The sequence below is a fragment of the Gymnoscopelus braueri genome (assembly GCF_963280865.1).
Source record: "Gymnoscopelus braueri genome assembly, chromosome: 2".
Lineage (NCBI taxonomy): Eukaryota > Metazoa > Chordata > Actinopteri > Myctophiformes > Myctophidae > Gymnoscopelus > Gymnoscopelus braueri.
The window spans coordinates 7329337-7356311 of record NC_137604.1 but is presented as its reverse complement, the minus strand read 5'-3'; the positions used below and the strand labels follow the sequence as shown (position 1 = coordinate 7356311).

General features: G+C 40.0%; 2 protein-coding genes across 2 annotated transcripts; both read right to left on the bottom strand.

The window, feature by feature from the left end:
• Positions 1 to 185: 185 nt before the first annotated feature.
• Positions 186 to 12738, bottom strand: LOC308100324 (GTPase IMAP family member 8-like). Its single transcript, XM_080449335.1, has 9 exons — positions 12721 to 12738; positions 9440 to 10019; positions 8316 to 9023; positions 7018 to 7136; positions 5813 to 6401; positions 3839 to 3996; positions 2606 to 2690; positions 1927 to 2027; positions 186 to 767 (listed from the first exon to the last, which is right to left on the bottom strand). Exons 2-7 carry the CDS (start codon positions 9564 to 9566, stop codon positions 2661 to 2663), a joined length of 1731 nt encoding a protein of 576 aa, XP_080305461.1. The 5' UTR covers positions 9567 to 10019; positions 12721 to 12738; the 3' UTR covers positions 186 to 767; positions 1927 to 2027; positions 2606 to 2660.
• Positions 12739 to 17449: 4711 nt separating this feature from the next.
• Positions 17450 to 22267, bottom strand: LOC308093769 (uncharacterized protein; the record flags this gene model as incomplete). Its single annotated transcript, XM_080440102.1, has 4 exons — positions 22095 to 22267; positions 18510 to 18704; positions 18160 to 18304; positions 17450 to 17462 (listed from the first exon to the last, which is right to left on the bottom strand). Exons 1-4 carry the CDS (start codon positions 22132 to 22134, stop codon positions 17450 to 17452), a joined length of 393 nt encoding a protein of 130 aa, XP_080296228.1. The 5' UTR covers positions 22135 to 22267.
• Positions 22268 to 26975: the final 4708 nt, after the last annotated feature.

Here is a 26975-nt window from a genome sequence, read left to right as displayed (position 1 = left end):
ATTAAGAACACAAAGGGCCCTGGAGTTACACCTCATCAAAATGATACAATATTTTCAGTCTCTCTCAGGCTTTGAGCTTTTAAATGTAAAATAAACACTATTTAACTGATAGTGATTGTGGCATTGTTTGTCATAATGAAGAGGCGGGAGGCAGTACTGAGTCTCTGGTTCTTTAATGAGGACGTGTGGTGATACATACAAATAAATGAAAAACACATCAGCTGTGTGTGCAGAGGTGGTTTATAGAACCGACCTGCCAGGCCCAAGGCCCCGAGGCCCAGGGGCCAAAGACATCAGGGGGGCCCTCAGGTGGGCTTCTGTGTAAATATAAGTCACAGTTATCAACTTTCTATTTCCTGTAGCATAGTCAAAGTGTTTAGTCATTCATGTTCTTTGCTCAACTACTCCACTGTTTTGTATCCATGTCAATTCTATTAGCTGAGATAACGTTTCACACCCTCACTGAATATTCACACAGTCACCTCTTATCACCATGATACAGACACAGCCGCTAAACCAGGATAATGTTTCTCATTTACACATAAAGTAACTCTACATTAATTGTATTGGTTAATATTTCCTACACACCTACACTTAGTTAGTATTTTATTTGATGAAGAAAAAAAAACTACAATTAAAAACCAACAGGGTGAGTTGTTCTCGTTGGTGTAGTTTCTTCAGGAGCTTCTCGTTCTCCATGACGAGACGTTTGTTGTCCTCAGTCCTCCAGTCTCTGCTGCAGCCTGACCTGTTCTCCTGACACACACCTGTGGACATCACATGAGAGGGACGCTCTTGTCAAAGGCTGTGTGTGTGTGTGTGTGTGTGTGTGTGTGTGTGTGTGTGTGTGTGTGTGTGTGTGCGTGCGTGCGTGCGTGCGTGCGTGCGTGCGTGCGTGCGTGCGTGCGTGCGTGCGTGCGTGTGAGCCCGAACACAAAGATCAAATATAATACTTGTATTTACATTTTATATTATGTAGGCCTATATTATTATTGCGAACGCGGAAGGAGGCCAAGTGCAGCTTACTATGACACCGTGCTCGGGGTGTGTGTGTCTCTGTCTGAGTGTGTGTGTCTCTGTGTGCAATATGTGTGCAGCCGCGCCCCCATGTGACTCGCGCTCTCATTGGCTGCTGACAGACGCGCCCCCATGTGACTCACGCTCTCATTGCCTGCTGACAGATGTCAGAGTGGAGCCGTGCATAGATGAGTAGGAACTCTGAAACTCTGTGCATAGGAGAACCATATCCCCCCTATTAACTTCAATATGAGGCGGAGGCAGTCACGTCACTTTCTCTCTACGCTCTCCCCATCACAGTGAAATAACACGGATTATTAACACGGAAGTCCGTAAATACACAACATAACAATTTCAAAAAGACAAAAAAATAAAATAGGGCTGCGTTCGCTTCCAGCGTTCGCGCGTCTTACTTGTGTATCTATTCATGAGTTATCTGACTGAACTTGAAATTACTACTAACTCTCTGCATATATGCATACATGCATATTCTGCATACTCATATTTGCCAGCCCGGGCCATGTGTATAAACTTACATTATAAAGTTACACAAAAAAAGTTGTCTAACATAATTTCTGCTTGTGGATTTACATTTGCTGGTGGTGTGTGTTACTGTTATTACATCTCTCTCTACTGAGTATAACACATGGGAGCAGAGCAGACAATTACTGTAGATACAGACAATCATAAACAGAAGAGAAAAACAGGTCTGGTGTATGTGTGTGTGTGTGTGTGTGTGTGTGTGTGTGTGTGTGTGTGTGTGTGTGTGTGTGTGTGTGTGTGTGTGTGTGTGTGTGTGTGTGCGTGCGTGCGTGCGTGCGTGCGTGCGTGCGTGCGTGCGTGCGTGCGTGCGTGCGTGCGTGCGTGCGTGCCTGCGTGTGACGTGTGTGTGTGTTTTTTTGCTCTCACCAGTGTGTTCATCACCATGAGTTTCTTTTAGTTGTCTGAAGGTGCAGTTGGATGTTCTTAGTCTCCAGCTCCAACTTCACACTCTCCACCTGCTGCTCCAACTACACCACATGAGAGGAAGTAAGGATGGGAAGAAAGAAAGAAAGAAAGAAAGAAAGAAAGAAAGAAAGAAAGAAAGAAAGGAAATGGTTTATTGAAAAGTGCTGGCACTGTTTTAGTGAACATGAATGTTATGCCGGTTTCACACCAGCAGAGGGCAGTCATAGACTACCAGTGTTCAGTGATGTGAATGTCTCTAGTGACAGATGACACACAAACACGCTTTATTTGACTTTGGTCCAATTTCATACCAACTCTTTTAGTATCATCTAATTAAGCAGTGTTTGATAAAACTATAAATGCATTGTGTGTTTGTTTAATTTCATAAAACTAGAAATGCATTGTGTGTTTGTTTCATTTGATAAAACTATAAATGCATTGCATGTTTATTTCATTTGATAAAACTATAAATACATTGTGTTTTTGTTTCATTTGATAAAACTATATTATGCTATGCGTGTTTGTTTAATTTCATAAAACTAAAAATGCATTGCGTGTTCATTTAATTTGATAAAACGATAAATGCATTGTGTGTTCATTTCATTTCATAAAACTATAAATGTATTGTGTGTGTATTTACCAGGCTCTTGTCAGCAAGTATCCTCCTCTTCTCCTCTTTCTCTGCTTTCAGCTGTTCAACCAGGACCTGTTTCTCTGATTTGTTCCTGTTTGGAGGGAGGAAGAGAAGTAAAAATGCAATATCTCATGAACGCCTGGGGGCAGATTTCCTTACGTTAGGCAAAAATGTCCACTTGGACTTTAGGATGAAATCATTTCCATTTGGGGTTCAAATGTCAAAGGTCAAGGTCCCTGTGAACACTTTTGATTGATTTAATTTGATTACGTACAAAGTCTTCACTCTTAACAGCATATCGTCGAAAACTCCATTTTCAGATTTTTCATAAATCAGCGCTATTGAACACCCTTTACTATTTCTAAAATCTATGAAGTGTTTAATGAGGAGAGCATTGTGACAAGAAATTAGTTCATAGCATTTATGTCGCGCTAGTTCTACTCAAACTCCAACTCTGTGAACCCCTCTTTGCAGAAGTTATTGTAATATTTAAAGTCCTGTTTATTATTAAAGGCCTATATAATAAGTGTCATGAAGCATCAGGGCTTTAATTCACACGTTGTGATGCATTGTGAGCTTGGAGATCCATTGTAAGCTTTTGGGAATTTAGACCCATTTGAAACCTCTCCCTCAGCAGCGATTGGAGCTATTGTCAGCTGTTCGGACTCCACTTGAGCCGGATTTCTGCTCGGACAAAACTCCTAACTCCACTTGAGCTGGATTTGGGTAAAGTGTTGATAATATAATGACACAGTCATGCAAGTATCTGACAATATATAAAGTCACTATACCAACTTTGATGAGGGAGTACTGCTTTGTTTAAAAATATATAAGGTTTTCTTAATTTCCTGAAAAACTTATATTATGTTTTGGAGTTATCTGGTTGCTACTGGACAGTAGAGATATAATATGATAGGACCCCCTGGCAAATGACTACATGTCAAGGGGCTTTCCTTTCAATACATTCTAACAAATGATGTTATGAATGTGGTCAGACATGGATATAACTCTATCTGGTTGGTGGATACAACCAGATATGAAGAACATATTTCTCCATTTGGCACAGGGTGAATCACATTAGCATATTTCTACCAGAATAATAAAATATATGGATATAATAAGTAAATAGCCAATGGAAGTGCCTCCTTGAGTGCAATGATGCACTTTATGGATTCCTGTTATCATTACCACACCGGAAGGAACTGCATTTCTATTAAATAAAATCAGTGTAATTGTTACCATAGTTTCATCTGTCTGGCTAGGAGCTTCACTCATGGTGTCATATCCTGCAGAGGACGCTATTGGCGCAGGAGGTCTCTTCATCAGCCAATCAGAGACCTTGTCAGGTGACCAGCGGTATGAACTTCCTGTTTCAGATGGTGATGTTCCATCACTCACTGCAACAAGACATTTTATGAAAATACAAGAATGAGAAAAGCCTGCAACTGATTATACTAATTATAACAACATCACGCATGCATAATTGCATACTGACATATTTAACCCTTGCATTGTGTTAGAAAACTGCATCCACTTGTGGTGTTAGCGGGTCAAATTTGACCTGTGATTTAAATCAGCCCAAAATACTCAAAAAATAAGTATTTTAATTATTTTTTTCCTCCCACCTCATAGCTGACTTGTAATGCATTCATATCCATGTAAACACTTTTAAAAATATTATGTTGGGTTAGGGCTAGGGTTTCATCTTTCAAAATATCTCGTTTTCTATTATAAAAATGTTAAAATTCACTCATTAAATTTCCTATAATGAAGGCAATGGATAATTAAGTTATCTAGCTAGAATAGAATAATTAAGAATAATAATTAGAACACACTTCCAAAAAAATATATAAAAAAATACTTGTTTTCGTTTTTTAACTTTAAAAAATGTTAAAATTATAAAAAAATAGTGACACTAGTGGTGTTAGGGTCCGAAATGACCCGTGTACCATAGAAGGTAAAAAGTCATTTATTTTTCATAAACTCAAACTTTATTTTACTTCTGATAGCAAATGCTAATTGAGGACAAGTCTCTCTCACTCTCAAACTAGTCCATGAGCCAGAGCCCCAAAATTGAGCAAAAATTATCGAAAGAGTGGGCAAAACCAAACCTATATTAAATTGTTCATAGGGTCAATACGAGTAAATAAATATATGATAACCTTTCCACAGGAGCAGCTTTTTCATGGTTATCACACATTTTGTTATTTTCCCCATACGTACATGACAGGTGAAAAAATGACAAAATTTAAAAAAGAGTTATCATAATGAAACTTCCTGAGTTGATTACTTACATGAAGACAATGATTTATCGTATTACAAGTTTTCTGAAATTGTATATTTAAATATGCAAATTAGGCATAGGAAAATATGCCCAAATTTGCATAACTTTCCAGAATCAACATTGGACAAAGCCAGAGTCAACATACTTATTTCATTTTGTTAAGATGTTGGATTCAAAGGTTTTTAACGAGGGAATATTCAATATCTGCTCAATTTTGGGGCTCTGGCTCATGGACTAAATGCCTAATTTGCATATTTAAATATACAATTTCAGAAAACTTGTAATACGATAAATCATTGTCTTCATGTAAGTAATCAACTCAGGAAGTTTCATTATGATAACTCTTTTTTAAATTTTGTCATTTTTTCACCTGTCATGTACGTAATGTATGGGGAAAATAACAAAATGTGTGATAACCATGAAAAAGCTGCTCCTGTGGAGAGGTTATCATATATTTATTTACTCGTATTGACCCTATGAACAATTTAATATAGGTTTGGTTTTGCCCACTCTTTCGATAATTTTTGCTCAATTTTGGGGCTCTGGCTCATGGACTAAACATGTAAACATTGAATATTGACAATTTGGGGGGGAATTGAGCCACACTTCTTTGCCGGGTCATTTCGGACCCTAACACCACAAGTGTCACTTTTTTTTTTTGAGACCATCAGAATTAATTAAAATTATGATAAATAATTTTGTTGCGTTAAAATGTCTGTTTCTGAGGATATCATGAAGCCTCGTTCCAATAAAGAAATGTAAAGGGTACTTTTTACCTATCTAAACTTGAAAACGGGTCAAAAAAGACCCTAACACAATGGAAGGGTTAAATCAAGATCGAGTCCAAACGCCACCGCCAAATTTACAGTCATCATTGTAAGAACCATCACATTGAAGTCTGTCAGCAGATCAATTATGTTGATACTCACTACTTGGAGGACAATGGGCTATATCTATGCTCTGTCTTCTCCTGACACCTGGCAGTGTTGGTTCTTCTGGCTCCCATTCCTCCTCCATTGCTCCTCTTTGGCTCTGTTCCACCGTGAAGTGTCCTCTGTTCCTCGTCACCATGTCTTGTATTTTCCCCATCAGCGCTGTGACTTCGGAAATGTCCCAATTGGAGCAGTCTAGAACATGGTACCTGTAGCCACATTTCTCCAGGAGCCACCTCAGAGCCTCTCCCTCAGACTCTATGTACTCCTCAACACTTCTCTCGCCCAGCCAGAATCCCCATGTGAACAGAACCAGAGTGTGTCTCCAGACTCTGTCCCCAAGCAGCTCCATGTGTTCCTCCACTGATCTCCTGTCAGCTTCAGAGAAACTGGACATGACATCAACAGTCAACAGGACAGCGTGGGGTCCAGGAGAACACAGAGACACACCGTGTAGGACGTCTTTCATCTTCTGTGATGGGGGCGTAGTCGACCAGTCTGGACAGTTCACCACTCTCACATTTCTTCCAGCCACTCGTCTCTGTTGTCTGTCACATTGTGTCAGTTTAGTCTGGGTTTTAAACTCCTGGAATATGAGCTTTACTATATGTTAGTCATAATAATCATTACATGCGACTTAAACAAAATCTTCATCAAAATTACTATTCTGTCGTCATTGAAGAATTCCACCTCAAGATTGACAGAGATGAACACATTGGTTTATTATTCTCCATCACTTTGTCTAACAGTGCCACTACAAATCAAACCGTGTTGTACTTTTGTACTTTTTACTCCACTACAATTATTTGAAAACTTTAGTTACTGGTTACTTTGCAGATATAAACCATTATATTATAAAACATACATTAACCACTTTAGCCCTATTTTATACATAGGCTATTTGAAAATAGCCGATCTACAAGCACACAACGCGTCACATCGCGACGCGTTGTGAGCTTCTAGATCTGCTATTTTCAAACATTTTAGTACTTTTACTTGTGGTACTTTAAGTATATTTTGATGACAATCTTTTGTACTTTGACTCAAGTAACATTTTGAACACAGGCCCTTTTACTTGTAATGGAGTACTTCTACGTTGTGGTATTGATACTTTTACTTAAGTAAAAAATTTAAGTACTTTTTCCGCCACTGATGTCTATTCTGTTTACTTTGAGATCTTTCCATCAAATGCATTTATTCACCGTGATTAAAGTTTCTGTAAACACAGCGCTGTGCAGTATGATGTTTCCTGCTCTGCTTCTTCCAGGCTGGTCGCCACCAACCATCATCACCCTGACGTATGGAAGACTCTGATGTTCTCCTGGAAGAAACTCTACATTAGTTCGCTGAACACTGATGTGACTGTAGGGTCTGGATTCACACGTTCACTTCTATGAATTCTTATGTTGAGTATATATAGTAGCCTGGCGTAGCCAGACTATATCACTGCGTGGATATGAGTCTGGTGCTTCTATGAGGACGTTTTTTTTCCAAGGGGGGGGGGGGGGTCAAAACAATGACTCTCGACGCAATTGGTTAGTCCTACAAACCAACTACCAATTACACTCTCCCATATTTGAATACTGGGCCCTGATTGGTCACCCCCGTCTTCTGGAGCAGGTGCCAGACCCAAATGGCCGAGTGCATTTTTTTTTGTTGCACTGGCAGATTCGTCTGGTCCCAGGCTATATATATAGTACAATACTGACTAAACTGACCTCAGAGCTGTACTAATGTATCACTCATGATACATTATGTTTATACATTATGCACATTGTCATGAGATCAATTATGTCAATGTGTTGAAAATGTATAAACTGATGTCACGCACGCACGCACGCACGCACGCACGCACGCACGCACGCACGCACGCACGCACGCACGCACGCACGCACGCACGCACACGCACACACACACACACACACACACACACACACACACACACACATACCCAGCAGCTAAGAAGACAAGTATAACATGCTGAGGTAAGGTATGTGTCATATCTGTCAGGCTGAAACCTTGTATGTCCAAAACTGTTACTTTTACGGAAATGGGAAAAATAATCGTCTATTTTTGCTATTTTTGTGTGACACTGTAATATGACATAACAAAACGTTGGAATATGGATATACAAGGTTTCTGCCCGGCAGAAATTATATGAACAATACTAGTATCATGTTAGTCTAAAATGATATTAGACATAACATTAGCAGCCCCTAGAGGCCGTTCTACTCCATGCACCCAACTGGAAATGTTGGCTTAAGTGCTCTAGAGAAAAGGTTACGGTGTCACAAAATCAGTAGGGTCCATCCAGAAAATCTGTCCAATAGCGTATTATATATTTTGCATTTTAGCCTGAGGATAGCACTAGAGGAAAGGTCATGGGGTCACCAGTAGGGAGCATCTTCTGAGGAGCATGAATTTCCTCAGCAAGTTATGTGGCAATCCAATCGTTAGATATATGAATATAATAGTGAAAACATGAATATAAGGAACTCACTGCCACACTCAGCTTCAAACAGAGCTTTCAGAGCAGCTCTCTGTCTGTGTGTCCTCGTCATGAATGTCTGGACGTGTTCCTCTATGTTCCTCTTCCTCTCTGACAACTTCTCTGCAACATCTCCATCAACTTCATAGTGACCACCTCTGTTTCCTGCCACCATCTCCTCGATCTTCACGAGCAGCTCTGTAACCTGACTGTCATCTCTCATCTGATTGTTGAAGACATGATACCTGTTCCCACATTTGTCAACAAGCCAGCGGAGGTCTTCCCCTTCAGCCTCAATGTGCTGCTCAATGCTTGTGTCTCCCAGACAGTCTCCATGGGTGAACAGTACTATAGCATGACTCCAGAGTCCCTGTGACAGAAGTGTGATGTGTTCCTCTACTGCTACTTTCTGTGCTTTGGTGAATTCTCTATAAAGAGGAACCATCAGAAGAACAGCATGTGGTCCAGGAGGACAGAGAGACACACTGTTCTGGATCTCCAGTTTGTCCATCTCTGAGGTGTTCTGTAGTGGACTGTTGCAGAGCCAGCCTGGTGATTCAACCACTGTCAGATGTCTCCCTGCTACTTCACCATGTCTGACCTCACACTGCGCTGACCGTTGACCAGCTTTAAAAACACCTCCTCCAAGAATGGTTTTTACTGCTGAACTCTTCCCAGACCCCCACCATCCCAACAACAGAATCCTGAGGTCAGTCAGTCCTGTAAGAGAAAACATTGTTTAAGGAACAAAGCTACAATGCGTGTGTGTGTGTGTGTGTGTGTGTGTGTGTGTGTGTGTGTGTGTGTGTGTGTGTGTGTAGGATTTTAATACATATCATTTATCTTGATGCAGAGGTGAACAAAGGGTAATAAATACATGAACACACACCTTTATTTATTGTCATGTCACATCACAATAAGCCTCTTTAAGCGTTTTACATACGTCAGTGTTGCACACCAAAAATAGCCTACTAGCTCACAAAGCGTTGCATTGTGACGCTTTGTGAGCTTGTAGATCAGCTATATTCGACTGTTACACCATCGTCCGATGGTATAAATAGTTTATAATATTGCTCATTGGGACCAACCACTGAATAGCAGAATAGAACTACACCACTGGATTTAATAGAACTCACCTCTGATGGAAGCTGAGGTTTGATCAGCTAACACAGGGAAAACCCAGCTAAAACATCCGGGACAACGCTCCACACGTCCCAGACTCTTCTCCCTTCTGTCTCCCAAACCATGGAATGAACTCCCCATAGCAATTAGAACTGCAGACTCACTCCCAATCTTCTGCCGTAATCTGAAGACTCTCCTCTTCAGACTCCACCTCAGCCCGTAGCACTTGCCCTAGCCTTGATGACCTTGTAGGATTATGCAAAGGCTAAAATGTAACTTAGATAGCATGTTATGTAGACAGATACCAGGTCATTGTTGACCTGGCATCCTATAGTGTGTATAGTTTCAATGTAGGCTGATGATAGGTTATTGGTTTACGTATGTATTTGTTATTATTAGATTATTGGTTTACTTATGTATTACTTTATTATTAGATTACTATTTCTATGCATTTGATGTATTATTGATGTATTATCTTGAGTCCTTGCTTATTGTAAATTGCTCTGGATTAAGAGCGTCTGCTAAATGCCTAAACTGTAAACTGTAAACTGTAAACTGTTTGACTGTACATCTTCTCCACCGCTGTTGTTTCAACTGTAAAACAAAAAATTCAAGTGTTGATCAAATAATATTTTCTTGTTGTCTTTGTGAATAAATAAAGGTACAGATGAGGGCATGTGATAAAATTATCACCCAGGCATTCATTGTGTCCCTCTTTATCCAACAGTTAGATAAAGAGGGTAATTTTTGTGTATCATTCAGCCACCAGGTAAAGTACATTAAAAGAAGATGAAACTTCAACACAATATCTCTGAGAGAGCTACCTGGGACTTTACACTAAACAACGCTGTGAGCTTGTATATCTGCTCATTTTGAAACAGTGTGAAAACCCTTGAAAGGTTTGTGAATAGTTGTGGCACATTTTAACAACACAAATCTTATGTGGGTCCCTGGCGCCAAAATATTTTCAGACGAGGTCCGCAGCCAAATATATTTGGGGGTATGAAGATGTAACCACATGCCTATACGGAGGTGTGAAGGGTGGAGACAGAGGTCTATACCAGGGCCTTCTTGGCCAGGTTTAGTCTAAGAAATGGATCCCCAGCTTAGACTAAACCTGGTCCTTCTAACTGTTAGAAGGTGTAGCAGACCCCTAAAGTTGAATTTTCTCTTTGTTTGGGCCAACGATTGCATCCTTCGGGTAATAAAAGCATCAACACTCTGAGATAAAGAGTGCCTCATACCAGAGGGTGCAACGCTGAATACACAGACTTGACGCTTTCACTTTCACTCAGCAGTAATCTGCATACACATTTCGTATGTAGATCGGCCGTATATTGCATACAGTATGTGCTGTGAGCTTGTAGATTGGCTATTTCCGCGACTGATTGGCTCTTTTTCATGACACTCTTGTGCTACAGTGGTACAGTGGTTCTCAACCTTTTCAGGCCGCGGCCCCCAAAATAATAATTTGAACTGGGGACCCCCCACCCTGACAAGCACTTGCATTTGTAGGAGTTGAGGCATTATGTTTAGAACTCGGCTCCACAGATAAATATTGTGAACATAGCTGATCTACAAGTAGAGCAGCTATTTTCATATTATTTTTAGACAATTCGGCCAATGTTTGACCAGTTGTTGATGCAGTGATGGGCTTTTTTCATTAATTTTTTCTTTATCTTTTTTTAGGTATTAAAAAGGTCTCAAAAGTCCTTAAATTGTCACTTCATTGTCATCTAAGGACCCCCCCCCCCCCCCCCCCAGAATCATGTGGGGACCCTCCTGGGTGTCCTGACCCACAGGTTGAGAACCACTGACGTAGGGCGTTCATTTACGAAACAACGGTTTCTGCCCAAAAGCAACAAAATAGAATGTTAACTAACTGATGCCTGTTGTTGGTCAAGTAAGTAGAGGTGCTGCGATCAAGATTTTTCACTCCCGATCCGATTCCGATCAGGCAGCATTAATACCGATCCGATCAATACCGTTCCGATACGGCACATATTTAAGTCTCTATGCTGTCTAAGTTTCCTTTTTATGTAGACATTGTCTTTTTTAATAAGACGGACAATATTAAATCCTGTGGGTTAATGATTAATCACCAGGTCCGAGAGAGCAGTGGTGGAAAAAGTACTCCCATTGTTTAAGTAAAAGTATCAATACGTAAGTATTGGTATCAAAATGGACCAAATGTAGAAAGTACTCATTATGCAGAATGTCCCATTTCACACGTTTTCAAATGTATAAAATGTATACAAATCTTTTGAAAATAGCAGATCTGAAAGCTCACAATGCTTCGCATCACGACACATTGTGAGCTTGTAGATCGACTATTTTCAAATGGCCGAAATGTATGTACGGCTGAAATGGTTACTGTATGTTTTGTAATAATAATCAAAATCTACAAAGTAACTAGTAGTAACTAAAGTTTTCAGATAATTGCAGTGGAGTAAAAGTATAATATTTACCTCTGAGATGTAGTGGAGTAGAAGTAAAAGTACTGAAAATTGGAAATACTCCAGTAAAGTAAAAAATACCTCAAACTTGTACTTAAGTACAGTACTTGAGTAAATGTACTTAGTTACTTTACACCACTGCGAAAGAGAGGGGCTCGAGTCGCAAAAGCGAGTGTGGTTCATTCAGCCAAAGTCACTTGCGTTTCAAATCGTATTCTTTGATCGGCTGGTGATATAACTTAACAGTCACAAGGTATTTATAAACATACTTGTGTGGATTACGGAGACATTTGACTGCAATCTTGATCAGGGACGAGCTACGCACTTCTGTGTTGCACGGAATTTTTGTCAGTCCGTGCAACATGTGGTGCGCGGCCCGACCGGAGCAGCTTGGAGCGGCAGGCGGTCCTCGCTCCCCAAACATCTTTACTTTTTAATACTGATTTTATGTGAAAACTAAGTGTTGAAAAAGGATTGATCAAGTGATATTACTCAAACAGAGAACATAACCTCTCCAGAATCATAGTCAACAATGTTCCACAACTTGCTGGGAGGAAGTGCTGGATAGAAGTGCTGGAGCAGAGTACTGGAATGGAGTGTTTTGATCAGAGTGTTTGATATGTCATTTTCGCTGCAGTCCGATTCGATCCGATCTATCTTTTTTTGGCTGATATAGCACCGATATCCGATCTGTGAATATTCTGTCATAACATCATTATGCATTCATCATTTGATATACTCTTCTGTGGTCTGCCTATAAACAGTACCTTTATTTAATTTTATTTGTTATATTTGGTATATTGAAAGATAATAACTTTTCTCTCATTCAGAGTGCTTACCTGCGTGCAAGGTGTGTCGTAGCAGAAATGAGTCCAGACTGTAAGTGTTGTGCTGCAGTGAAAGTTATTCCTGTTAATCAAGTTCATGTTCACTGAGCGAGAATGACAGGAATGACAGTAATGAAGAGAGTCAGTCAGACAGACAGACAGACAGACAGACAGACAGACAGACAGACAGACAGACAGACAGACAGACAGACAGACAGACAGACAGACAGTGTGTGTGTGTGTGTGTGTGTGTGTGTGTGTGCGTGCGTGTGCGTGTGCGTGTGCGTGAGCGTGTGTGTGTGTGTGTGTGTGTGTGTGTGTGTGTGTGTGTGTGTGTGTGTGTGTGCATGCGGGCGTGCATAATGTTTGCCCCAGAATCAAGGACATGTCTGGTATTTCCAGCTGGCAGATGTGTTAGCGACTGTCGACCACTGGGAGGCAAACTGGAGTCGCAAGTTTGATGCAATGCATTGAAGTCAATGAGAGCTGATGAATAAACACTAATGGTGGGGTGGGGACCTTTGTTAAACAATCAGTTCAGGAATATAAAAGACATATCATAGTGATGTGCGTTCTGATCTCTTGTTTTTGATGAAAACACAGAGGACCAGGACAGTTAGTTCAGTTAGTATTATAACACTAAATATAAGGGGCAGGGTTTTTCAGGTTGTTCAATACAATCAAAACAAAAACTAAATTGCCCGTTGCGAGGCCTTGGCGATGTCATCTGGCATGGCACGCACAGAGGATGGACAGGCTTTTTTCCCCCTGTTTACTAAAGACCTGGAGAGATGGGGATAGAGCTATAGAGCCAATAATGCAAAGGTGGATAATAATAATACATTTTATTTATATTGCATTTTACATATGAAACAAATCTCAAAGTGCTGCATTACAGAATAAATAAAATTTGCACAAGAAAAAAAAAGCAAGGTGGGGGAAGGGGGGGGACCTAGGGGGTAAAACCCGAAAAGCTAACTGAATGCTTTATTAAAAAGGGAAGTCTTTAGTCCTCTCTTGAAATCATTGACAGACTGTGGAGCTCTTAGCTGGTCCGGGAGTGAGTTCCACAGTTGAGGGGCAGCTGAGCAGAAGGCTCTGTAAATCATTCTATACTGATAGATAAGTTGAAGGCAATTGATCGGTTTTGATGCATCTGTGATGAAATCCTATCTATTTTTTTTTTTTTTTCTTTATAATTTTTATCCCACGATTTTGTAACCCATATTTTTTCACCCAGTGCCAATTGCCTATGTAATCCTGGGCGCTACTCTCCCTCTGCCAGCCTAGGGAGAGCCCAAGCTGAAGCTCATGCCTCCTTCAATGCATGAGGAGCAAGCAGGCCGCTTCTTATCACCCGACAGGGGGGAGGTTCCCTGGTTAGACGTAGCGCGTGGAAGGAACACGTTATTCCAACCAGTTCCTTTCCCCTCCATCAGGCGCCCTGGCTGACCAGGGGGAGGCAGTATAGTGACCAGGATTACTGCATGTTTTTGTGAGGGTATTAACTACCCTAGGAGACACGGGGAGAACATGCAAACTCCACACAGTTTAATGAAATCCTATCTAGAGTAGAGATAGAACGTGGTGGATGTGAACGGAACCCTATCCACCCCCTCCCAGTGAGCCGCAGCGTTCCTCAAGAAAATATACTAGGGCCTTTAGGCCTACTGTTTCTAATTTACGTTAACGACATAACATCAGTTCAGTTCAGTTCAGTTTTTATTTTCGGATATTAGACACACAACATAAATAATACATGTTGTTAATACATGTTGCTACTGCAGCATTATCCAAGTGTCAGAAATTTTCAGTCATGTGACTGCAATTTGTTGATGACTCGCCACTCCTGGTCTCGGACAAGGACAAATGGCTGTAGCTCTGAGCTCGGAAAAATCTGCACATCGCTGATAACAAACTGTCACTACACCTGGGCAAAACATAATCCTTTATTTTTGCGTTCAAAAATTAAACTCAGTAAGGCCACAGACTTTACAGTCAGAGTGGGTGACAATGTTATCAAAAGGAAAGAAGACATTACCTACCTGGGTTGTATTTTAGAGAAAAATCTTTTCAGTGAAAAAATGGCAACAGTAATCAAGAAAGTCAACCAAACATTTTAGGGCAGGGTCCCCTCGTTGGTCAGTAGGAACGCTCTGAGGACACTAGCTGGAGCACTCATCCAACGTCATTTTGACTATGCATGCGCTTCATGGTACATGCATGGCATACAGGCATTAAAAGCCACAATGAGGCCACAATGGAACCAAGCCCTCAGGGATTTTAGTGTTATCCTTTAAGTATTATTGTATAACTGTACCGTTGTACCTTTTGCAAACTGTTAAGTATCAATAAATCAATCAAAGCAGACTTAAAAGGCATTAGGACCTGTAGCATTCTCCTGGCATCCACCAAACCCACATAGGTCAACCAGACTGATACTGTAGGTGGTAAGAAGTGATTCATCCCTCTAGAACTAGGCTTTGTTGCATGCTGCTGTTGTCCGGAACGGTGTGGAGGACCCAAAAGCAGTACGACACAACACGGACGAGGATCAAGATTCAAGAGGTTTATTAACCAACTTAGGCTTCCCTAATAAGAACGATAACAGATATTAAAGATGGCTAGCAGCCTAAACACTTTACATACACTGACTGACAATAAAGCGATGATCTGACGAACACACAGACTAACAGAAGGGTATATAAAGACAGGGAAATTAACTAGAGACAGGTGAACTCAAAAGACAATCAACACAAGATAGGCTGACAAGCAAACAGGACACAGGTGACTAGTCTTACAAAAATTACAGGGAGGAGAGTCAAGACAGGAAGGCACAAGAACATTACTACACCATATACTACAAAACACAAATATCTCATGCAAGTCTCCAGGTCGTGTACACCAGTTTCTTTTCCCCATCGTAGACATGTGGTGCAGCATTGTCTGACATTTAAACATTATGCAGCAGCCAATATTCACATAAAATGATGTAACCGAACATCTTAAGTAGCTTGAGTAAGTATCCCTAACATTAATAGGCAGGTGTGACGGGGTTAACAGGTGACATAAATACAAGCATCTAAATGCGAGGTATTTCACTGCCACAATTATTGCTGGCCGTGTTTGCCCACTGCCAGAGATTTTTCATCGAAAAAAAAAAAGTACTCAGGAGCCAAGATACAGAATTTTTAAGTTTTAAGTTAACAAGGAAGTGGATGGGAGTCTAGATCTTCGAAAAATCATATCTCCTTGGTCTTTGGGTCAAATTTGAAAAAAAAAAAAAAAAAAGATTTTTACGTCAGTGGCAGGATTGGTAAACGGGAATAATTACGTCAATTACGTCAGTGGCAGTGAATGAGTTAAAATCATCAATAATACATTTTGGCCTGATACATGTAGTTTGGCTAGGATCATGATATGCTACATGATAATCCCACTCGCAAACAATGTAGGAGTGCATGTTCCACAGTGTGCCAAAAATACACACGGCTTCACTTGGATCAAGGGGGGGGGGCCGACTGTCCATACATGCTGCCACGTCAGGTAAAGTGTCAAACATCTAGTCTGTGGGGTTGTGCACAATATGGCTTTAATATTATAGCATTGACGGGGTGCCATCGGAGGCATAGGCACCAGAAGTGCCTGAATGTGCCGAGTTGGGACTGTGATGGATTTCACAGTCCCAAACTGGAGGCCGCACGACGGAGGGACGGGACAGGGAACTCATCACTTCTAAAATCATGTCTGGCAAGTAGGCTTAACAAACAACACACGTCAAACATTCTCCATATCATCGGTGATTTTCTTCCACACTGTTCTGACTCTTTTTAGTTTGTTCAACTGGACTGTTACGATTGAGGTCATACTTTATCATATTTGTGTCAGATGTAGCCATAATGTCTTGTTCCTGTGTATGCAAATACGTGTGTGTGACTCCACTGAAATGATTGGAGGGGTAACTTTCCACCGGAGAATTTGCTCTTACTTATTGGCTTCCCAGAACTCTCCGGGACGCGCTTCCGTATGAAGGGTATGTTATTTAAATGATGATCGTTTGCAGCTGCCAGATGTATCAACACATCGTCCATTCTTACGCTGCGATTGACAGGACGTGAGCCCCTGTTGTAAAAGGATTCCTGGGCTCGAATTTATCTAGTTTGTACGTTCCATTGATACATGAGAGCCATTGCTTCCATAAAAGGAAATAATGCTTAACAGAGAAATTGTGTGGATTTTATTTGGTGTGACATCAGATCTTCTGCACTTCACATGTCATATACTGGATTACAAAGTAAAATATGTTCCTGCTTTATAAAACGAAGAAAAGAAAAAAACATGTGACTGTAACTACTAGCGTTCTCTCCTATATGAATACACATGTTTCTTAATAGTTGCATTTTCTTTGCAACCAAAGTATTTGCCACAAACTAAAACTATTCCCCCTCTGTATGAGCTGTCATGTGCTCCTTGATATTATGTCTGTCATTAAAGGTTTTTCCACAAACGGTACAGGTAAAGGTCATTTCCCCTGTATGAATCATTGTATGTCTCTTAAAGTTGCCCTCATTATTAAACGTTCTGCCACACTCTGTACAACTAATCATTTTCTTCTCTGTAAAGGGTTTTTCCCCTGTATGGATCCACATGTGTGTCTTCAAATTACCCATCTGCCCAAATCCTTTGCTACATACTATACAAGTAAAGGGTTTTTCTCGTGTATGAATCCTCATGTGGGTCTTCAGATTGCCCATCTGACGAAAACATTTGCCACAAACAGAACACGTAAAGGGTTTTTCCCCTGTATGAATCCTAAAGTGTGTATTCAAATCACCCATATGACCAAATCCTTTACCACAAACTGTACACGTGAAGGGTTTTTCCCCTGTATGACTCCTCATATGTGTCTTCACATCACTCATCTGACCAAATCCTTTACCACAAACTGTACAAGTAAAGGGCTTTTCCCCATGAGTACTCATGTGTAACTTCAACTTGTCCTTACGATTAAAGCTTTTGCTACAGACTGTACAGGTAAAGGTCCTTTCCCCTGTATGAATCATTGCATGTCTTTTAAAGTTTCCCTCATGATTAAACGTTTTGCCACACTCTGTACAACTAATAATTTTCTTCTCTGCGTAAATGCAAGTTTGTTTTGATAATTTCAGGTCCTGGGACAGCTTGCTACCCACAGACAATCTTAGTCCTTCCACATGTTGTGTCTTGTGTGATTTCGGTGTGTTTATAGCGGACTGATCTTCCCTGGTCTGCTCCCACTCATCACTGTCTTCAGTGTCAGAGTCAGAACAGTGTGAAGAGAGGAGCTGCTCATCTCTAGTTGGTTGTGATGTTCCACAGCACTCTACATCAGCTTGTGTTTTCATGTGTTGAGTTGAGGTGCTGGCTACAGGCTCATCTTCCCTTTTTACTGCCAGTAATGTCAACGTTGACCCAGCAGCCTCCTCTGGTCTTTGAAGTAGCTCTGCATGTCCGTCTTTAATCTGTGGAGGTTCTGGTTCCTCCTCGACCAGACTGGAGCTCCTCTCCTGCTGTTGAGGGGAAACCTCCTCTTTACATACATGGAGGTGCAGGAACTCTAGAAAAGGAGAACATGAGAGTTAATTATTCGTTTTTCCGGTTTTAAGCGTTAGAAGGCAGATAACCCACAAACTGTAACAGGTGTGAAATAATAACAATAATAATAATAATAATAATAACAAGTGTAATAATAATGATAATAATAATAATAATAATAATAATAATAATAATAATAATAATAATAATAATAATAGAGTTTTTACCTGAGGGAGCGTCACTCCACACCTTACTAACTAGTAATGTCGACGTTAACCCAGCAGCCTCCTCCGGCCTTTGAAGTAGCTCCTCTTGTTCCTCTTTAATCTGTGGAGGTTCAGGTTCCTCCTGGACCAGACTGGGGTTCCTCTCCTGCTGTTCAGGGGAAACCTCCTCTTTACACACAGGAAAGAGTGGGAGATCTAGAAGGAGGAGAGAGGAGGCAACATCAGCACAGAGCAACTCAATGTGTTTCCCCTTCCATACTTTTGTTGTAGGTGGTTGATAGATAGTGTGTCAGACTGCAGGGCAGCCGGTCAGATGTAATGTGTAATGGTGAGCAACACCGCCGCTTCCCAAGGAGCCATGCTTCCCTATTCACCCTCGAAACCTCTGACTTCCACTTCAACTCAGGTACATGCCACCTACACAAGTTCTCAGATGACTCCACCATTGTCAGCTGCATCATAGATGACAACCAGGAGGAGTACAGAGCCCTGGTGGAGAGCTTTATATGTATTTATTACACGGCTTGGTTGAATGTTTGAATCTGATTGGTCAATTATCTGTCATTATTTCTTGATAATGACCGATGAGCTCTATAACGGAACGCTGTCTAATCAGAGACTCAGAGCACCTGCGCTGCTTGGTTTTATGCTGTAATCCAACATGACAGCCATGTAAAAAAACAAACAATGTCATTTACAACTAAACGTTGCTCTCAAGAATGTATTTGAAAACATTTGGAGTGAGAAATAGACAATGCATTATCCAAAACATGATTCAATTTGATCCACTACATTTCCTTGTTTATCGTGGCGCACCAACGCAATACCAAAACGCTCGCCCCAAAACACAGTCTCCCCGGGGAAAATCCGGCGGTATTATAGGCAAATCCGGCGGTATATAGCATGGGGGCGAGTGTGTTTTGGGGCGAGTCTTACGGTTACCTTATGGACTGCTGTCATTTGTTTTCCAAGGCGAACTTCTCCGCCCAGCCCAATACTTATGGAATACTTTCATTGCCGTAAGCAAGGAAATACTTTGTTTTGTTGTTACTTTTGGGTCAATTTATTTATTTATTAAGTAGCCGTGTAATAAGCGGGATAATGTATGGGGAGGTGGTCAATATTGAAATTTAAAGCCGCATATAAGCCCCTAGATAATCACCCAGTCGGGCTTTAAATTTCAATTATGACCAACTCTCCATACATTATCCCTAGCTTAATTATTTACCTTCACCTTAACTCATTGACTGTCATTGACGAGTACACTCGCTGTTCCGTGTGTCATGATGATGATGATGATGAAGACCACAGCCAAAGATCACATGATCACAACAAAATCGAGCTGGTTTGCATTAGTATTATAGCATTTATAAAAGTCAATTCTTCTCTGTTTTCTGTTGCTTTTTGGCGAAAACAAGCCACATTCAACTACCCATAACTATTGAACGGATTATCCCGATGGCTAGCTTCCTTCCATGTTGGAAAATGTTCTTACATTTTCAAAAGAATATACTGTCAAATGTTTAATTTTTTTTTTTAAATAGCTGATCTTCAAGCTCACCATGCATTGCGAAGTGACACATTTTGAGCTTGTAGATCAGCTATTTCTGTAATAAAAAAATGTAGGTTTTTATCATATCTGACCAGTGCAATTTTAGTTTACAACGCCACTCCTTGCAACTATTTGCAACCATTATCCAACCATTATCCCCAAATGGCACCGGTCTACAACTGGTCAGTCCAGTCCGGAGCACAATTAAATTGTGTTAATCACAATTACTTGTATGACAAGTAATCATCAAGTAAAATGTCATGTGACAATTTAACCTATTAAAACCGGGGAAAGCATCTGTGTCATTTTTTATTTTATCTATATAGCAACATACGTTTTTTTTTTTTTTACTCTTAGTTTTTAGAACAGTGATATTAAAGCAAAGACAAAAATAGCAGATCTACAAGCTCACAATCTGCTATTTTTTTTATTTATTTTTAGCACAAATCTTCTCTCGACGCATTGTGATCTTGTAGATCGGCTATTTTCAAATGGCCAAAATGTATATAGGGCTGAAGTGGGTAATGCATGTTTTGTAATAATAATCCAAATAAATGAAGTATAAGTACTGAAAACCTGAAATACTCCAATAAAGTAAAAATACCTAAACATTTAACTTGAAGGGATATTTCACTTTAAAAAAAATTGGGTAATTTTATCGTCTACTCATGCTTTTGTGAGCACCCCAGACAGTTTTTAAGTTGCTTGATTCAGTATTTAGATATTTGATATTCATTTTATCAGACACGCCCCCTTCCTATAAAAAAACATAACTTCAAACTCAATTTTTAACATCCTGCCCTCCTAATACGTGAGGGGGCCGTGTTTTTTTGGTTATTTAATTAAAATGTTTTATTGTATTGAAGTTTTTTCATTTTCCAAAAAAAATATTTAAAAAAAAATGAAAAAACACGGTCTCCTCACGTATTAGATGAACAATATCAGTCACCAGAACCAAGGATGGGTGTTTCCGATGAATCTAACATGGTTAAAATGGAGTTTGATGTTACAATGGGTTTGTATAGGAGAGGGGCGTGTCTGATAAAATTAATATCAAATATCCAAATACTGAATCAACTGAAGCAACTTAAAAACTGTCTGGGGTGCTCACAAAAGCCTGAGTAGCGATAAAATGAACCAATTTGTTTTGAAAGTGAAATATCCCTTTAAGTACAGTACTTGAGTAAATGTACTTAGTTACTTTACACCACTGAACGTACCTCTGTACCATTTGCAAACTGTTAATACATTATTCAATCAATCAATCAAAAGATTAAAGGCCTTGCCTTACATTTACGTGTACTGTATATGTGAGCCAATTGCGCCACTCAGTGGCCGTAAGTGGTCATGCATCATGGTCAGCTGTGAAAGGTACAGATGATATTGACAGGTGATATGTTCATGCATATATTATATTCACTGGGGATATATTGTACATTATTATACTTATATTTATTGATGGAATATAGGCTACAACTCAGCCAGACTAAATGAAGATGTCTAGGATTAGGTTATTTATTCATGTCATTTCACTCTATTTGTTATTCTTATCTCTGTACTCTATCAGTACCTAAAGATCTATCTTATCTTATATTGTCTTAGTTTCAGGAGGGAGGCAGTGAAAGAATATGACATATGATATTCAATATTTGAATACAGTCTAAGTTCTAAGTCTGGGAATTCAACAGCAACGCCTCACATTGCGAGTTGTAAGCTTGTAGATCAGCTATTTTCACAATGTTTGCCTCTTTCTTATAGTATTTGACAATTTGGTCAATGTTTGACCAATTTTTAATAGTATAGATTGTTGGTTACTTTTGATGCAGTAATAGTCTTTTTTTAGATATTAAAAAGGTCTTAAGTCTTCAAATTGAGAAGACACACACACACACACACACACACACACACACACACACACAGTGTCACACACACACACACACACACACACACACACACACACACACACACACACACACACACACACACACACACACTCGTCTGAAGCTACAGTACAGTGTAGTGTTTTCACCAACCTGCTGTGTGTACTGTGATGGCTGCTGTGTTTAAATCCATGTCCACTATTCTTTCTATTGTTGCTCATAACGTGTTGTTTGGATCAGAACAGCCTAGATGGTCCTCATTGTCTGTTAATACCACCACGTTCTAATCTACACCATTCATATTACAATACAGCTTCATATAGCTATTATATTGATGTTAATACATATTATATTATGCTCCTCATAATGTCTGTTACAAATCTCTCAACGACAACAAAGTAGGCAGCGTTGCCAGATTCTGCTAGAGAAATTAAGCGACCAGGTCTGTGAGAATAAGCCCCAACAGAAGTGAGCCCTTCTCCTGCATTGGCTATTTGAAAAACAAATCTTGAAGAAATTTAAAAAAATGTGGACTATTTTACATTTTAATTTTAATAACACAAATCTTGTATGGGGGTCCCTGCCATAAAATGTTTTCAGATGGGGGTCCGTGGACAACTACAGGCTATACATTTTGGGGGTTTCCTTGACAGGAAAATGTTTGAGAACCACTGATTTACACAACATTAGTAAACAAGACCAAATAAGCACCTACACTTTAGAAACAAGCCCCCAGAAACTACCAATATTTACTAGCGACTTTACAGAAAAATGAGCACAAAGACGCTTATAAAAAGCGGACATGGCAACACTGGAGTCACTGGTTTTTATTAGAGAAATTAATGTTATCATTTAAAACATTGAACAAATAAAGCAGCGGAAGATGGTGGGGATTATTATTAATACCCCCACGTTCTAATTTACACCAGGGAGTTTATATTACGATATAACTTCATATAGATATAATATTATTATACACAACACTTGACCATAGAGCTGTGCGCTGCGTCACACGGCCTGTTTACATGGACGCACCGATCCGTCACCAGTGTTGCCATGTCGGCTTATTATAAGCGACTTTGGGCTTATTTTGTTAAGTTGCTTGTAAAATAATATTGGTATTTGCGGGCTGCGTTTTTTTGTTTTGGCCTGTTTCTAAAGTGTAGTTGCTTATTTGGGCTTACTTCCACATTTTTTTAATTATTTTTTTAAACCAGTGGTTCTTAAATATTTTCATAAATGTTTTGTGCCAGGGAGCATTTGTATTGTTAGAATGTTTCACAAAAAACTATTCCAAATATTCACATGGTATTGCAATAATTGAAAATAGCAGATCTACAAGCTCACAACGCGTCACATCACGACGCGTTGTGAGCTTGTAGATTGGCTATTTGTGTGACCTTGTTCAAGAAGTTGCTACCTGGTTGCTTATTTCTCTCACAAAATATGGCAACATTAACCGTCACCGCAATGCTTCCTACCGGAAACAGCGCGGACGACGATGAATGGTTCCGATGACCGTTTTTAAGTTGCTTGATTCATTATTTAGACATTTGATATTCATTTTATCAGACACGCCCCCTTCCTATACAAACCCATTATAACTTCAAACTCCATTTTTAACATGTTAGATTCATCAAAAACACCCGTCCTTGGTGCTGGTGACTCACCCTGCCCTCCTAATACGCGAGGGGGCCGTGTTTTTTCGATTACTTTTTTCATGTATTTTTTTAAAAAAAATTTATGGTATTTAAAGGAATATTTCACTTTAAAAAAAACTTTGGGTCATTTTATCGTCTACTCAGACTTTTGTGAGCCCCCCAGACAGTTTTTAAGTTGCTTGATTCAGTATTTAGATATTTGATATTCATTTTATCAGACACGCCCCCTTCCTACAGGGCCCTCAGGGCCGTGGAACTACACCAAATCAAAGGCCCCCCCTCAACATTAATCGGACAATATTGGGTGCGTTCACGCACACGTGCGTTTGGTGCACGTGCCACCGCCAGCACGATCGGTGCTGACACAGGCACTGGGCACAGCCTTTCCAACTTCAGTCTATGCTATAACTACAGTGTCTATCATTACAAATTACATTTATTATTAAGGAGGTTACTTTATGGTCATTACAGTCGTAGGCTACTAGACATATGGTGATGAGATGGGTAACAAATGTTTCATATTTATTTTCTTATTCTTCATAAGAAATTCAACAATTCAAGTTTAGAATTGAGAAAACAATACTCAGCAGAGATGGGAAAAGTACTACTCACTTTCTTTACTTAAAGTAGATAGATACATACATAGATACATTTACTTATGTATAAAGCGACTTTAGTAAAAAGTACTCATTCAACTAATTACTCAGGTAAAAGTACAAAAGTACAGGCTCTGAAATGTACTTGAAAAGTTAAAGTAAAAAGACCTCTTGAAGTCTACCGCAGTGGTTCAAACCTTTTTACCACCTCAGAAAATAATATTATGGCTCACCATTATGACTGACTGATGATAAAATACAGCAGCGTAGACCTACTACCCCATCCTATTCAGCTATTTGCACAGTACAAATGTATTAAGAATATGTCATTTAGATTTTCACAGTGTACATTATGGTAGCACTAAGACAGACAGACAGACAGACAGACAGAGATGACATTAACCGTGAGCTACATTATTCAAACACAGCATGTGAGATACAGTTATAAGCTAAGCCTACTTCAAACAAACACACACACACGCACACACACACATCTTCATTGTAAGATGAACTCACCATGCTGCGCCAAGGTTCAAAGAGTTTAATGCACGGCACTTCCAAAGTTTGTACAATGTTTAAGTCACAGGAGCTGGTTTTCATATCGTAAATATGAACGTTGGCCCAAATCTTGCGTTTAATCCACATGGTTCTTGTTTATTTGTGTTGCTGTCACAGACCATGATAGCAGAGTCATACTGGTTAACAGAAACAAACTTACCCTAAAAGCGGAGGATTTCAAATAAGAGCCACTTGTAAAGATTAGTCGACAGTAGTTTTATTTTTTTGTCTACTTACAGGAAGTAGAAGTGACACATCAGTAACAAAAAGCAGTGTTCCGTCAGCAAATCCAGTGAGGTCAGGGGTCAGAAAAGGGCCGTTTTCAGACAATAGTGTCTACAAATTGGACACTGGACAGGAGACGGTGCTTGGCGCCGGAACTTCGGAGGTACGCACGTGTTCGGGGAGAGCCCCTCTACACCGCCACACTCTCCGCTAAGCGGGAGAGCTGTATTTTGAAAAGTGGCGGGTCGTCCAGTGAGGTCAGGCGCCGGAACTTCGGAGGTACGCACGCGTTCGGGGTGAGCCCCTCTACACCGCAGCCGCAACCCTAACCTTAACCCTACCTCCGAAGTTCCGGCGCCAAGCACCGTCTCCTGTCCAGTGTCCAATTTGTAGACACTATTGTCTGAAAACGGCCCTTTTCTGACGCCTGACCTCACTGGACGGCCCGCCACTTTTCAAAATACAGCTCTCCCGCTTAGCGGAGAGTGTGGCGGTGTAGAGGGGCTCTCCCCGAACGCGTGCGTACCTCCGAAGTTCCGGCGCCAAGCACCGTCTCCTGTCCAGTGTCCAATTTGTAGACACTATTGTCTGAAAACGGCCCTTTTCTGACCATTTATCCATTTAGATAAATTATTAATGTTTAAAAAACCGTTTTTGTTACACAGAAACATAATATGTGTTGTGTAGAAACATAATATGTCGTTTAAATGCTTAATTTATAGTTTTAATGTGCAAATTAACCGTTTTTCAATGGCTCCTTTTTGCTCTAGAGGATACTCTTATTCTGAAGAGATCGTCCACCGGAAGTCTTATATTTGCTCCGTTATATTTGCTGACAGAACACTGCTTTTTTTCACGGTATTGTCAAGCAAAGGTGGCGGTGAAAAATGTCTCCTAAACGAGGTCGTCAAATGGAGTCTGTACGGTGGTCGATAAATGAACACATGACGTCAGTGGGAGAGGAGATGTTGCGTGTTTTGGAGAAACAGCAGCTGAAGCTTCATGTCAGAGTGTTTGTGTTGGAGCGCCTCAGTGCGGCTGCAGAGTTCATGTGCAACCTCTTTCAGAGAGAGATAGAGACAGCTCCGTTCCGGTAGCAAATATAACACATCCGGTTTCTGAGCTAGCAAATATAAGGTTTCCGGTTGCCTTCAAAGTAAGAGCATCGCATTTAATGTTTTATGAAAGCCATACATGCATTTCGAAAAAGACATTTATACAGTGGTGGAAAGTAACTAAGTACATGTAATCAATTACTGTACTATGCATTTTGAAAAATACACGTATACAGTGGTGGAAAGTAACTAAGTACTACTCCACTACATTTCAGAGGCAGATATTATACTAGTTACTTGTTACTTTGTATATTTTTGATTATAATTACAAGACCACTTCAGCCCTATTTAAACTTTGGAAATTTGAAAATAGCCGATCTACAAGCAAAAGATTTTTATATTTATACAAGACCACTTCAGCCCTATTTAAACTTTGGCAATTTGAAAATAGCCGATCTACAAGCAAATATTTGTATATTTAATTACTGTTTAAATACAGTAATAACAAGCAGGTAATATAGTATCTGCTGCTTGTATTGTACTTGGTAGCAAAAGGAACTCCAGCGAGGTGGCAGCTAGTCTTGGCCGCATTGAGGATGAAACACAGAAGCTGCCAGGAATTGCAGGAATTATTGATAAAGAGCATGATCGACAAGACAATTCATATGACACTGCGGTTGATGATATATTTGACTTGACTGCTGATGTTTGTGAAGGTACATCTCCCTTCAAAGACTATTTTGAACAACTAAGGGCTACAGCCAATAATACAATTAAAACCAGCAATGATACAGGTGAAAATCAAAACCATGGAGAAACTATTTTAAACAAACTGTTCTCAAACTTCCTCCCAACTATTCCAATATGGTCAGATCTACTCTCAGGTGATTTGCAGCGATTCTCTGGAGCCTATGCTGCACAAATAAACCATGGTAAGAA

Excerpts from the sequence above, each read along its gene's own strand:
- LOC308100324 (XM_080449335.1), bottom strand. The coding sequence starts at position 9,566 with ATGGGGAGTTCATTCCATGGTTTGGGAGACAGAAGGGAGAAGAGTCTG. Across the intron at positions 6,402-7,017 it reads TTACAGAAACTTTAATCACG|GAGTTTAAAACCCAGACTAA; the intron begins GTGAATAAATGC and ends CTCATATTCCAG. Across the intron at positions 2,691-3,838 it reads GCCAGACAGATGAAACTATG|GAACAAATCAGAGAAACAGG; the intron begins GTAACAATTACA and ends CCCTCCAAACAG.